Genomic DNA, 14,959 nt, shown 5'->3' with positions numbered 1-14,959 from the left:
TCATCTTCTTATTAGTTGAATTGTTGGAATACAAACTACAGCAGGAAGTGTCCATTGCTGAAGAAGTCAAAGGCTCTTTGTTGCGTGAGACTGAAAGAGCGACAGAACAGTACAAGCTCCTACTCCAGGAACAGGCAACCATTTCTCAGCTTCGATCTGACCTGGAGGAGAAAGTGCTGGAGATAGAGAACCTCAGAAAGTCACAATTGGGGCTGCAGAAGGAGCTTCAGAGAGAAACTTCCAAACTGAGGTATGAGTCACAAGTGTTTAATAAAATATTCAGTTTTATCTGTTTATATCACCACTACTTTAGATTAACTACTTATCCATGGTAAAGCAAGTTCAAAGTTGTTTCCCCCCTCTTCCTATTTAGAGATGAACTGGAAAATAAAGAAAAGAATATGGCTGCTAATATAAAGACAATGCAGACTGAAGGCCAAGTGGAAAAACAGAGACTGTATGAGGAAAAGACTCTTATTCAAAGAACTTTGGAAATCAAGGAGAAATCCTTGCAGGTAAAGGCAATTAAACTCAATCTGTTGAAGCAGGATTCCCATGTCATTATTATCCTCTATCCACAGGATAACTAGCTGCTGAGACCCCCACTGATCTTGAGAACACTCTATTCCTTCTCTATGGGGCCACTGAACATTTCCTAATGATTAAAGTGTTAGTTTTGCACATGCGGTCCCACTGCCCCTTTCCCCAATTCATTCTAGGGCAGTAATGTCCCTGTTCATGGGAGTGCCAGAAGTCTGACCCCCTACCTCATAGCCGTCATCTCATATTCTGTGCGTAGGGAATCCCATTTTAAGTGTTTTCTGCCTATTAACATTTAGCACCTTATGTCACTTATTGTTGATAAATATAAGGTCCTGGCAGTGTGACTACCCCAAACGTTAAACGTTATCTGTTATTGATTTTGTAGGACTGTTGCTCCTTCTGTAGATGCCCATAGTGGGGAGAACTTGTACTGAATGTAGGGTTAGTAACCATTTTGCCATATCCATGGGTCCATGGGAGCTAAAAGACTGGATAGGTGATAAGTGAATAATGGGAAAACCCATATAACTGTTTCTGTGCTTGGTTACTAGACCTAACATTCTTATTTCTTGTCATGTCAGGAAGCCTCACTATCTCTCGAGGAGCAGAAAACGCTCAACGCCAAAATGTCAGCAGCTCTCTCCCAAGAGCAAACCACTTGCAGCAACCTGAAGAAAGAACTGGAAATTGAACAGTCTCGCTGTAAAGCTCTTCTTGTTCAAGAGCACAGCAAACTCTTAGAGGCAGCAAAGGAGTTGGAGAAGGAAAAGCAGAATTCCTTAAGTCTTTCAAATGCCTTGACTCTTGAGCGTGGTGTTCTTGAGCAGCTCAGACAGCAGCATGATCGAGAACTATACAGAAAAGAGGAGGAGAGGCAGCAGGAACACAAGTTGGTACGGACATTGCAGAGTGAATTGGAAGGGGAGAGAAAGCGTGCCAGGGACCTTGCTGCCATGATTGAGAAGACCCAACAGCAGGCCGTCCATGCCAAACGGCAACTCGAATCCGAAGTACAGGCCTGTCGTGAGGAAATGCAAAAAGAGAGAGAGGCTGCTGTTAAGTTACGCGCACTGTTGGAGTCCTTACAGAGTCAGAAACAACAACTGGACAGCGTATTGGAGCAGCAGAAGGAACGTGAACTTCGGCTGCAGAAGGAGCGGGATCAGTACCAAGCTCAAGTTTTGATCCTTCAGGAAAAGGAAAGGACCTGGGTAAAAGAATTTGAGCAAGAGTCAAAAAGACTAAAACAAGCTGAAGCAAGTAGAGTGCAAGGAGAGGAGCATGATCGTCAAATAATGGTGAGCCCTGAGCAGACGGGTGTTTTACACTGCTGTAAAGTGGGAGTCTTTTCTGTTCCTTCATGTTCAAATCTTTCTTTTGTATTTTTCTTCACACAAATTATACCTGTTTGTTTAGTTTTGTGTATTGTGCAGTCTGAAAGGAACAAGGTATTGTTTTCATTGACGTGTTGTTTAAATAGGGCTTACAGTTACAACATGAACGAGACAGACGCCGTATCCAGGAACTTCAACAGATGCTTGCAGACCTAGAAGAACAAGAGCGTGCCCTAGCATCCCGGAGGAGCAAACTCAGGAATGATGGTAGTCCTACTGCTAGAAATGCTGCTCACTTATCCACTAACCTGCAGAGAGTATGGCAGCAGCTGATTCATGCTGTGCTTCAAGTGAAGAAGTGGGTGCAGAACAAGGGTGACAGGTAAGCCGTACAGGATGCTAAAGAGCTCTTTTAGGAGTTTAGACAAATAGTTGTTTTTTTTTTTCGTTTTAAAAGCATAAAAAAACTTCAACTGTATACTAAAGACTCAACTAGTTAATGATCATAGAGGAACCAATATTAAGATATCTAAAGGTATTAGGTTTTTACGTAGGGAAAGTTCCATTGTGATTACTCCAGGGCCAAAAAAATGCACCAAAAGTTTTGTGCTTCATTCTGGCATAGTGAGCAAACTATAGATAGACTCACTTGATAGTTAAATCTCATGCATCTGAAGACTATCAGTGTGAACCAATGTGGTAAATGTGGCATATCTTGAAGTATTGGTAATTTTTCCCCTTATGCTGTTTTTTTTCAGAATGCATGAAGGGTTCCCAGATGAGGCTGAGGTGATGGCGTTGTTGGAGACTCTATTAGAGCTGAAGTCTGAGCTGCAGAAAGGATACGTCCAGGTAAGGGTCTTAATGTGTGGTACAGCATCATGGCAATCTTTCGGGTCAGTAGACCTGTGATCAGTCTGGGACTTGCAGCCATAATATGTGATGCAGTTGTATTACACTTGCCTAAATGGTGCTCCAGTTCGCTTTTTAATTTTTTTTTTTTTTTTTTAAACAAGCATTTTATTATGTTAATGAGACAAGAGTAAAGTGCCAAATGCACCAATATGGCCACCTGCCTGCTCCTATTGAATACAGAGCTTCCCATCTATGACAGCTGCTGAGGGGTGGCCTCAGTATTAGGGTTTTGCTAGAAGAGTGGGTAGACTGCTGTAGCTGTCCACCGAACAGCCCTATTAACATATTAATAAAATGCTTTGGTCATAGGATCGAAACGCCATTTTTAAGTCACTATGTGCCTCGGTGTAATGTCCCTTGTTAGGCGCTATCTAGGATGCCCTGACCTGCTGCAAAATTTCCTATAAAACCAGGAGTAAGATAAAATTCCGATTTGCAATAGCCTTTCTAGATTGCCCAGTACTAGTGATATCTTGCCGCATCTGTGTTAGGTATGCGGATTTGGGCACTGGAATATTATTTATTTATAAATCTTTGCAGCAATCACAATCGCCATCCAGTGTGATCGATGTACTGAAGCGTGAGAATGAGGAGCTTGCCGGTTCTGTATCACAGCTAACCAAAGAGAAACTGGAGCTGAGAAATCAAGTGTCCAGACTAACCAAGATCCAACAAGAATCTACACAGAGAACCAATGATCAGGTACTTTGCAATAAAGAAGTAATCTACAGTCCATCTTGGATGGTCTTACTAGGTGTTATGAATCTGTTTTCCAGATCTCTGAGCAACAACTCTGGATCTTGATGAGAGACCATAAAAAAGTTCATATGGCCCAAAGGCAAATGGGTATAATTTTGTTAGGAACATAGCTATAGGTATCCTAGATTTAGCGACCAAACTAGACAAGGACTCCAGCTGCTCACTTTCCTGGGGAAATCATAGCCGGTATACAGTTTGACTTCAGGGTCTGGTTAACATGAAAAAACCTTTTGGCTTGTTCTAAGCAAACATCTGTGCCTTTGGGTAACCTTCAGAAGGTTACAGATGACTGGAAATCTAAAAAGTAATTGATTAAATATCTTTTTATTCTAGCTGCATGCTGATGTTGTAGACTCGGTCCTTGATGCAGAACGTGCTGTATGGCTCCGAGAAAAGCGTCTCTTACAGAATGCATTGAAACATGCAGAGGCGGAACTGAGCAAAGTAACTACGGAAAACAGACCACTGCAAGATGTTCCAAATTCCAAGGTGAATTTCTGTCATCACGCTTTCTCTAGAAGTGGCTTCTACCTCTATAGCACAACACTAAGTCTTCGATCATTATTCATTTTATAGATACAACGCCTTTACCGGAAATACCTCAGAGCGGAAAGCTTCCGCAAAGCCTTAGTGTACCAAAAGAAATATCTGCTCCTCCTCCTTGGTGGATTTCAAGCTTGTGAAAAGGCCACTCTCTCTCTGATTGCACGCATGGGTGTATATCCTTCTCCCGCAGACCTTCAAATTCAAAGCAAATGCCAGACTGGCCTTGGTAGATTTCGTTCAGCGGTGAGGGCTGTAATCGCCATTTCAAGGTACAAATACAGTCTTGACTTTTCTAGAGCAGTGGTTAGATAAACCGTGGGGGATCCCTTGCCGGACATTTGGTTTTCTATAGCATCTATGTCAAATTTCTTATCCATAAACCAACCTACATTGTAGCTAGTCAAGAGTCATGATGCACTTTATTGGTTGCTAAAGTATGATACATTGATTATAGTTCCCAGCAGGATTCCAAGTACAAATTTATATTGCTAGAACAAAATCGGGAATCCAGATGTTTGTACAATGTATCCTGTAGCTAAAATCTGTATGCCATTAAGTGCTGCCTGCACATCATAGCTGTTTTGTGCTTACAAGGAAATCTTTCTTGCAGGTTAAAGTTCTTAGTTAGGAAATGGCATAAAGGAAACCGGAAAAGTGGTGGAGGGGAAGATACAGCGACACGACAAGGTAAAAAAAATAAAAACTCGTGCATTGGCAATTTATTTTTAGTAAAAGTAGCTGACCTCAAGGGGTGGGTCACATTAGTCTGTTTTTAGTGTTTTGGCCTTATTCATTGAGCTGTAAAGGTGCATTTTAAAGTTCATCTCATGGCCACAAGATCCACTTCCCATTCTGTGTAAGGCTTCCCACAGAAGCGCATTTGATGAACATTTTCATGTCTGTATTACAGACCAAGTATGTTGTGGGGATTTTTATTTCCCTCGGCTGATATACTGCTGTGTGATCCGAAAACTGACAGCATGGATAGGAGGATTTTTGTACTCAATGTAAAAAGAGGATTTTTTTGTACTCACCAAAAAATCCCTTTCTTGTGGCTTCATTGGGGGACACAGCACCAGTGGGTATAGGCTACTGCCACTAGGAGGCGACACTAGACAGAAGAAGAAGTGACTCCGCCTGGCAGCCTATACCCCTCCTACAGACACCAGGCTAACTCAGTTTAGTCACAAGCAGTAGAAAGTAGTAACAAAAACCAGGCTGGTCCCGGGAACGAAAACCCCAAGAACAGAACAAGCCCCGGGAGCACAACCTCAAACAGGGTGGGAGCTGTGTCCCCCAATGAAGCCACAAGAAAGGGATTTTACGGTGAGTACAAAAAAATCCTCTTTTCTTGTGCCTGTCATTGGGGGACACAGCACCAGTGGGACGTACAAAAGCAGTCCCAGAGGGTGGGGAAAGAAGATTACAATCCCCATGCGGCCTGCCTAACGCACGGCGGCCTGCAGAACCTTGCGGCCCAGACTGGCGTCAGAGGAAGCCAGGATATGGACCTGATAAAACTTTGAAAAAGTGTGAACTGAAGACCAGGTGGCGGCCTTGCAGACCTGGGACACTGAGGCCTGATGGTGAACCGCCCAAGAGGCCCCCACAGCTCGAGTAGAATGAGCGGTGACCCGAAAAGGAGGAGCCCTGTCACGAACGCGGTAGGCCTCTGCGATGGCTGCCCTGATCCAACGCCCAATGGTGGTCTTGGAAGCCGCCAGCCCCTTGCGCGGACCCGACGGGACCACGAACAAGGAATCCGAGCGGCGGAAGGAAGCAGTGACTGACAAGTAGATCCGTATTGCCCGGACAAGGTCCAAACAATGCAGGGACCGTTCCCTAGGATGGGAGGGCGCAGGGCAAAAAGAGGGGAGAATGATGTCCTCATTAAGGTGGAATGCAGACACGACCTTCGGCAGGAAGGAAGGAAGAGGACGAAGCACCACCTTGTCCTTGTGAAGGACCAGATAAGGGGAGCGACAAGAGAGCGCTGCCAGCTCAGACACCCTACGGATGGAGGTAATCGCCACCAGGAAGGCGACTTTCCAAGAAAGGAAACAGAGAGACACCTCCCGAAGAGGCTCAAAGGGAGGACCTTGTAGAACCTCGAGGACTAAATTAAGGTCCCAGGGCTCTAAAGGCTGACGAAAAGGAGGGGCCAAATGGACCACCCCCTGAAGAAAGGTCTTCACCTGGGGGCGGAAAGCGAGAGCCCGCTGAAAAAGAACAGACAGGGCGGAAATCTGCGAACGCAAAGTGGAATGACTGAGGCCTTTATCCAGCCCGGACTGTAAAAAGGAAAGAATCTTGGGCGTGGAACACACCAAGGGGTGAAAATTATTCTGTTCGCACCAAGAAAAGAAGGCCTTCCACACGCGATGGTAGACCCGAGCTGACTGAGGCTTACGGGCCTTAAGCATGGTTTGGATGACTGGTTCCGAGAACCCACGAAACCTCAATACCGCGGCTTCAACAGCCACGCCGTCAAACTCAGCTGAGGTAAATTGGGGTGGAATATTGGCCCTTGTGAAAGGAGGTCGGCCCGCAGGGGAAGGCGCCAGGGGGCGTCGGCCAGGAGGTGCACTACGTCGGCGTACCAGGACCGGCGCGGCCAGTCTGGAGCGACAAGAATGGCGGGAACGCCGAGTGCCTTGATGTGCTTCAGGACTCGTGGGAGAATGGGCAGAGGAGGAAAGGCGTAAACCAGGGAGAACTGCTCCCATGGAGTCACCAAGGCGTCGACCGCGAACGCACAAGGATCCCGGGCCCGAGTCACATAGATGGGGAGTTTGTGGTTCAGCCTGGAGGCGAAGAGATCCACATCTGGGGATCCCCACCGCCGGCAGATTTGAAGAAACACCTCGGGATGTAGAGCCCATTCGCCCTGATCCAGTCTTTCGCGGCTGAGGTAGTCCGCCGCCCAATTGTCCACCCCGGGAATGTGGACTGCCGAGAGAGCTAGAACAACCCGCTCCGCCCAACGGAGAATGCGAGCGGCCTCGGTCATGACAGAGCGGCTCCTGGTGCCGCCTTGACGGTTCAGATAAGCAACGGCGGTGACGTTGTCGGTCTGAACACGGACCGGATAACCCCTCAGGCGATCGGTCCACTGAGACAGGGCGAGAAAGATGGCCCGGAGCTCCAGGATATTGATGTGAAGCCGAGCCTCTGTCGGCGACCAAGAGCCCTGAGCTGTGTGGCTCCCGAAGACAGCCCCCCACCCGGACAGGCTGGCATCCGTAGAGACGACCAGCCAATTGAGGGGGAGGAACGAGCGGCCGAGGAGGACCACCGGAGACGTCAACCACCAAAGAAGCTCCCTGCGAACAGCAGGGGACAGGAGGATCTTCTTGTGGAGAGACAGAGGGGACCTGTCCCACTGTGACAGAATCGCTTGCTGCAGAGGGCGCGAATGAAACTGAGCAAAGGGGATCGCCTCGAAAGAGGAGACCATCTTGCCCAGGACTCGCATGCAAAGGCGAATCGAACAGGGGGCGCCCGAGCGGAGCAGAGAGACTGCCGAGCGCAGGGAGGCAACTTTGTTTGGAGGAAGGAGGACGCGGGCCATCTCGGTGTTGAATAGCATCCCGAGAAACTCCATAGAGCGGGAGGGAAGTAGGGAAGATTTTTGGTAATTGATCACCCAACCGAAATTGGTCAAGAGATCGAGTGTGATCTGGAGGCTGGACAAAGTGTCCTGCTTGGAGCGGCCCTTTACCAAAAGGTCGTCCAGGTATGGCAGGACAGCCACCCCCTTTGACCGAAGCAGAGCCATCAAAGGTGCAAGGATCTTGGTAAAGACCCGAGGCGCCGTGGCGAGCCCGAAGGGCAGGGCAACGAACTGGAAATGTCCAGAACCGACGGCGAAACGTAGGAAACGTTGATGACTGGCTGCAATGGGAACATGCAGATAGGCGTCGCGGATGTCTATAGAAGCAAGAAATTCGTCCTGCTCTAGAGACGCGACCACCGACCGCAAGGATTCCATGCGGAACCGCCGAAGGCGAACAAACCTGTTCAGCCGTTTCAAATCCAGGATAGGACGGACCGAGCCGTCCTTTTTGGGGACTGTGAACAGATTGGAATAGAATCCCTGGAAGTGCTCGGAGGGAGGAACTGGGACCACAACTCCTTGAGCTAGGAGATTCTGAACCGCCCGAAAAAGCTCGGAAAGCCGCGCCGAAGAGCGTGAGAGATTTGATGGAAAAAAGCGAGGAGGCGGCATGGACGCGAACTCGATTTTGTATCCTGAAGACACCACCTCCCGTACCCACACATCGGGCACATGGGCGAGCCAAATCTCCTTGAAGGAGAGCAGACGACCCCCTACCTGAGGGAGAGACCCGACAGGGAAAGGACCATCAGGAAGAAGACTTGGGGGCAGGACCTTTAGAAGGGCGAGAACGGGGCTGCCAGGAGGGGCGGGGTTTGAAAGAGGGCTTCCTAGAAGGAGCTGGAGGCGCATCCTTAGCCGGGCGACGACGCGCCGGAGGCTCAAAGGAGCGGAAACGGCTAGAACGCCTGTGAGGCTGAGGGCGCCGGGACCGGTTTTGAGGGAGCAAGGAACTCTTCCCCCCTGTAGCGTCCGAGATTAATTTATCAAGCCGCTCCCCGAAAAGTCTGTTCCCTGCAAAGGGAAGAGAAGTCAGAGCCTTCTTGGAGGCGGCATCAGCTGACCAGCATTTTAACCAGACAGATCGTCGGATGGCTACAGAGTTAGCCAGGGCCCGCGCAGACAAACGAGCGGCTTCCTGAGAAGCGTCGCACAAGTATTTGGACGCATGCAGAATCTGCGAGGCCAGAGACAGGAGATCCTCACGCGGGGTGTCCAGGGAGAGGTCATGGACTAACTGCCTGGCCCAAGAGGAACAAGCCTTGCTGACCCAGGATGCAGCAAAGGTAGGACGTAGGGCCGAACCAGCCGCAATAAAGACAGACTTCGAAAAAGCGTCGATTTTCTTGTCGACTGGGTCAGTGAGTGAAGCACCATCTGCCAGAGGCAGAGTAGTTGACTTGGAAAGTCGAGAAACCGGAGGGTCCACAGATGGGGGCACTGTCCATGTAGTGACCATGTCAGGGGAGAAGGGAAACAAGGCCTCGGCACGCTTAGAGGATGGAATCCGCCGGTCAGGGTGATTCCACTCCTTGGCTAGAAGATCTTCAAAATCCTTATGGTTGGGAAAAACCAAAGGCTGTCGCTTATGGCGACTGAAAGAGACTTCACTCCTGGAAGTAGAAGGGGACTCTTCTTCACTATGTAAGGTGTCCCGCACTGCACGGATCAAGGCTTGCACTGCAGAGGCCAGCTGATCCTCCCTGTCGGACTCTGAGGCAGAGTCAGAGGGGTCCCCCGAGGAGGCGGAGAGGGGTCGCTGGGAAGCGGAACCGCCTGCAGTGGATCTGTCCGGAGAAGGGTCTGAGGAACACCTAGAAGGTGACCGTGAGACAGAGAGTCTAGATCTCTTATGAGACCGTCCTCTGGAAGGCGAGTCAGGAGATACCCTGGAGGGTCCCGCCGCTGGAGGCGCTTGGGAAGGCAACCGCTCAATGGCATGGATCATGACCTGGGACAGCTTAGAGAGGTCACCGATCGCCTGGGACAGGGACCTAGCCCACTCAGGGGAGGCTACATCTGAACCTGCAGGGGAGGTCTCCTGGGAGGTGGCACTAGGGTTAAGGCATAGCAGACAGAGGGGGCCAGGCTGACCGCAGGGGAACTTCTTATTGCAGCGAGCACACGCAAAGTGTGTCGCCACAGCCGCAGGAGCGAGCTGCCTAGGGGGCTCGTCCCGGGGACCAGACATGGTAGCTAGGGCTGGTAGCCTGGGGAGTGGAGGAGGGGAATATCACCCACTGGGTGAGCCTACCCGACCCTGGAGCTGCTGCCGCACTGGATGCTGGAGCTGCACTGGATGCTGGAGCACGCTGGAACTGCACTGGATGCTGGAGCTGCACTGGATGCAGGGACTGCACTGTATGCTGTGGATTCTGAGCTGCTGCTGCTGTGCACAGGGAGCTGAGGCTGCTGTACTGGCAGGCAGAGAGAACAGCAGGAGGCCACAAGCTGCTGCGCTGCAGAGACGAGAGGAGGAAGGGAGGGGGCACAGGAAGGAGCAGGTGGGGGCTACAGGAGTAGCCAATAAGAGGCAAGCCAGCGGCGGGAACGTGACGTCACTCACGTGCGCCGATGCGGCCTAGCTCCGGCAGAAGCCGGGGGCTAAATTTATGGGCAGGCCGGCGGCAGCGAGACGGCGGCGCGGAGCGCTGAAAAACGCGGCCGCCGGCAGAAAGGAATGGAGAAGAGCCCGGTAAACCACCCGGTCGCCCCTATGGAGCTGCTGCCTGCGGGCAGGAGCTCCAGAGACTCCCTCCACCCCCTCTCCCTGAAGAAAGAGGCCCGCACAGACCATCCTGCTCAGGGCCTCTGAGGGGGAAGGCAGGGAGGGAGAGAGGCAGGGAGGGAGAGAGGCAGAAAGGAGAGAGACAGGGGGGAGAGATATTTAGGTGCCCTGGTAGGATGACCCCCCCCCCCCCCAGATTCCAAGGAAGGCTAAGGACAGGAATACTCACCTGTCCGGCGTCTTCAGGTGCGCGCAGGGTCACCCCCTCGGTCGCCTCGCACCTTTGTGGGGGACCGGTATCCTGCCGCAGGGAGCGGGCGTTGGGGGACGGGTGACCGGCGCAGGGAAAAGAAACTTTCCATGCACCCTCAGGGGGAACTGCGTCTGATGTGGCAGCCCACGCCGACGGTCCCCCTGATAACCTAAAAGAAAGGAAAAAGAAATAAAACTAAAATAAAAAATGGAGGTGCATGGCACCTGTGTCTACCTCATACGGACACTAGACTAAAACTGAGTTAGCCTGGTGTCTGTAGGAGGGGTATAGGCTGCCAGGCGGAGTCACTTCTTCTTCTGTCTAGTGTCGCCTCCTAGTGGCAGTAGCCTATACCCACTGGTGCTGTGTCCCCCAATGACAGGCACAAGAAATCCCTTTCTTGTGGCTTCATTGGGGGACAGAGCACCAGTGGGTATAGGCTGCTGCCACTAGACAGAAGAAGTGACTGTGCCTGGCAGACTATATCCCTCCTACAGACACCAGGCTAACTCTAGTCTAGTGTCCATAAGAGGTAGATACGATCTAGAAACTGACAGCAGGGATATATGTATGTATGTATGTATGTATGTCTGTGCTGTGAGTTCCCATGGCTGCACGAACGATACAAGCCTGGCTACTTGATTTTCTTGTACCATGTAAAGGCACTGCAAATGAGCGCCGATCTTGCTGAGGGACACTCGTTTGTTGCAGCCCCTGGCCAAGAAATCGGCTAATGTAAAAGGTCCTTAAATAAATATTAGAGATGTGCGAACCTCGAGCATGTTAGAGTCCATACGAACCTTTGGCATTTGATAAGCGGTGGCTGCTAAAGTTGAATAAAGCCCTAAGGCTATGTGGAAAACATGGATATAGTCATTGGCTGTATCCATGTTTTCCAGACAACCTTAGAGCTTTATCCAAGTTCAGCAGCCCCAGCTAATCAAATGCCGAACGTTCGGGTTCGGATGGACTCAAACCTGATTCGCTCATCATCAGTAAAAATCTAATGCTGATGTTTCCTTCCCTCCTTCCTCCTTTCTCCTTTTTAAAGTTCAGATTTTTGTGTGCGATGAAAAATTTCCCAGCAGCAAAACTGTTTAATATGTTTTAATTTATAGTCCATTAATGTTACAATTTATTTACCCCTATTTTTAGTGGCAGTGAATAGACTGGATGTTTTACAACAGCTGGGTGGTACAACACTGAACTCCCCTCCAACCCGAGACCTGCCGTATAGCCCCTACCGTAGTCCTAACACCAGTACTGGTACGAAACCTCTGAGGTCATCACCATGGATATCAAAATGGTGAGTAAGAGGGATATATATTTGCATTAACTGTGTTTCTAAGAATATAAGTGATACTAACTTATGCATTTTTGTTTACAGGGCGGGACACTCCCCAGTCCTCACCCCTGAGAGATCTCACCATTCCTCTCATGATCCTGAGAATTCTATTACAGAGTATATTCACCATCTGGAGACGGTCCAAAGACGACTGGGCGGGCTCCAGACCGGTAAGCCTAATAAAAATGTAGGCCTTATCACATCAGACTGTTGTAGTACTGCAAAATTTTCCTGTAGAAATTAAATTAAAGTGACTCTGTAGCCACAATCTGTACCCCCCCAACCCCCCCCCCCCCCCCCAAAAAAAAAAAAACAAAAAAAAAAAAAACACTTGTACCTTCGGGTAGCTGCTTTTAATCCAAGATCTGTCCTGAGGTCCGTTCGGCAGTAAATGCAGTTATTGGCCTAAAAAACAACTTTTAAACTGGCAGCCGTGTGTCAAACGGCCGTGGCCTGGAGTATCTGTGCCCTAACTTTGCACCATTCCTCCATCCCTCCTCCCCACCCTCTTCATCATTAGGAATGCCACTGGCAGGATTTTTCCTATTCCTCTGCAGTGAACACTGCACAGGTGCCTTTTGTCATACACACGGAAAGATTATCACTTAAATTCCAACAATATATAACTATTTTCACCCAATAATCTTTCCATGTAATAGGGCTTCTAGGCTCTCTCTAGTGACTGCACTTAAAGGAGAAGTCCGGCGAAAATTATTTTTTTATATGTTATTACTGATGGAAAGTTATACAATTTTCTAATGTATATTAATTATGGGAAATGCTCCTATACTGCTATTTCCCTTAATTTAGTGTACCAGGAAGTGTTACAATTCTCTCAGAAGCAGTGACGTCACGACGAAAGGTGTAATTCCTATGGAGTGTCCAGCAGGGGGCGCACTATATATATAGAAGTCAATGAGTACCATTGACTTCTATATATAGTGCGCCCCTGCTGGACACTCCATTGGAATTACAATGGATGTGTATGTAATGTAATATACAGTGTTTTTGATTGAATACATTTATGAAATACTTTGGGGAGCAAGTGTCCTTGCTCCCCAAAGTATTCCATAAATGTAAGCAATCAGTACATCACAGTAAGCCCGCCGCTACGGACTACTCTCAACTACTACTCTCCCCACCTGCTCATAGCATGTGCAGGTGATGGGAGAGTAGTAGCCGGGTTATATGGCTGAGATCGCCACCGCGATGCCGCGCAGGGGGAGCCGCTCATCACTGCAGCTATCATCCCCCTCCGCTCCCCCCTCCTACTGCTTCCTCACTCTATGTGATAGCTGACTTCCTGCCCGGCCGCCGGCACGTGTGAACGGAGAGCGACGGCCCGGCAGGAAGTCAGCTATCACATAGAGTAAGGAAGCAGCAGGAGGGGGGAGCAGAGGGAGATGATAGCTGCAGTGATGAGCGGCTCCCCCTGCGCGGCATCGCGGCGGCGATCTCAGCCATATAACCCGGCTACTACTCTCCCATCACCTGCACATGCTATGAGCAGGTGGGGAGAGTAGTAGTTGAGAGTAGTCCACAGCGGCGGGCGTTTGGTAGCGGCGGCAGTGGTGGCAGCGGCGGGCGTTCAGTAGCGGCGGGCTTACTGTGATGTACTGATTGCTTACATTTATGGAATACTTTGGGGAGCAAGGACACTTGCTCCCCAAAGTATTTCATAAATGTATTCAATCAAAAACACTGTATATTACATTACATACACATCCATTGTAATTCCAATGGAGTGTCCAGCAGGGGCGCACTATATATAGAAGTCAATGGTACTCATTGACTTCTATATATAGTGCACCCCCTGCTGGACACTCCATAGGAATTACACCTTTCGTCGTGACGTCACTGCTTCTGAGAGAATTCTAACACTTCCTGGTACACTAAATTAAGGGAAATAGCAGTATAGGAGCATTTCCCATAATTAATGTACATTAGAAAATTGTATAACTTTCCATCAGTAATAACATATAAAAAAATAATTTTGGCCGGACTTCTCCTTTAACCACTTTGTATTTTAGCATAAAGTTTCATCAGATTTGTAGAAAATCTCCTAAAGTTTAAAAGCTCTGTTCTTTCTTCCTCTCTGCAGGTTCTTCTCCAGGACAAACTCTTGGTGGTAAATATGCCCGGAAATAAGGAAATCGGTCCCTCCTACTTTTTTTATATTTTTTTTAATATGTAAAAACTGATTTTGTATTTTTCTATTATGCAATAAACCTATTTATACACTAGATGTTTTAGCACCTGTATAAAGTATGTCTTTTTTAATGTATTGTAATAAGTTTGTTTGTGGAGGAGCGCACAATCACTTAAGTCTCAGTTCACAGAGACTCCATAATTTGGGTGATCACTGGGTGGTCAATGCTTTTTATGTGTTTATACTCTTGTCATTTTGTAAAAAAAAAAAATAAATTTACAATCCTCATTTAAATAATTTTGTTTCTATTTTATTTTTCGGAGTCCAACAATTTGGGGAATTTCTATTACCATATATATTGGAGTTCAAAAGACAAAACTTACCCTTTGTAGCAACAGAGCACTTTGGCCCAGATTCATCAGTCTGATTTTTTTTTTTTTTTTTTTCTGATAATTGATGGCAAACAGTTATCATTATCAGTTTCCTCTAGATGTTTCTGCAAGGGATATTCTGAGGTCCCTGATTGTGAGGGCCGACTAGTTGTAACCAAATCCAGACACCACATAACAATAACTGGATGTCTCCACGTAGACAATATGCCCCAGAATTTTTTATTTATTTTTTTTTTAACTGGGAAAGTAGCAGAATTCTGGCACAATTCGTGCCACATTTATTTTGAGTTTCATTGATCAACACAAAAAAATAAAAATTAGGAAAGCCCAAAATTATTCTGATTGTAATACCAATGGTAATCCTCGTTTTGCTCAATGT

The 14,959-nt window shown here is 48.3% G+C and overlaps 1 protein-coding gene across 2 annotated transcripts in view; it reads left to right on the top strand.

Annotated features, from left to right (window-relative positions):
• The window catches only part of PCNT (pericentrin), a 63,188-nt gene extending 48,721 nt beyond the window's left edge, over window positions 1–14,467 (top strand). For both annotated transcript variants that reach the window (XM_069983088.1, XM_069983087.1), the window contains 12 exons: window positions 16–250; window positions 374–515; window positions 1,125–1,841; window positions 2,024–2,259; window positions 2,636–2,729; window positions 3,333–3,494; window positions 3,885–4,040; window positions 4,128–4,366; window positions 4,708–4,784; window positions 11,850–12,000; window positions 12,082–12,209; window positions 14,141–14,467. In XM_069983088.1, the coding sequence (XP_069839189.1) occupies window positions 16–250; window positions 374–515; window positions 1,125–1,841; window positions 2,024–2,259; window positions 2,636–2,729; window positions 3,333–3,494; window positions 3,885–4,040; window positions 4,128–4,366; window positions 4,708–4,784; window positions 11,850–12,000; window positions 12,082–12,209; window positions 14,141–14,187 (2,384 nt within the window). In that variant the 3' untranslated portion in view covers window positions 14,188–14,467. The remainder of the gene's footprint in view (window positions 1–15; window positions 251–373; window positions 516–1,124; window positions 1,842–2,023; window positions 2,260–2,635; window positions 2,730–3,332; window positions 3,495–3,884; window positions 4,041–4,127; window positions 4,367–4,707; window positions 4,785–11,849; window positions 12,001–12,081; window positions 12,210–14,140) is intronic.
• Window positions 14,468–14,959: the final 492 nt, after the last annotated feature.

Source organism: Dendropsophus ebraccatus, chromosome 9 (genome assembly GCF_027789765.1).
Source record: "Dendropsophus ebraccatus isolate aDenEbr1 chromosome 9, aDenEbr1.pat, whole genome shotgun sequence".
NCBI lineage: Eukaryota > Metazoa > Chordata > Amphibia > Anura > Hylidae > Dendropsophus > Dendropsophus ebraccatus.
The sequence above is the reverse complement of the archived record's forward strand: the minus strand, read 5'-3'. Positions and strand labels throughout refer to the sequence as shown.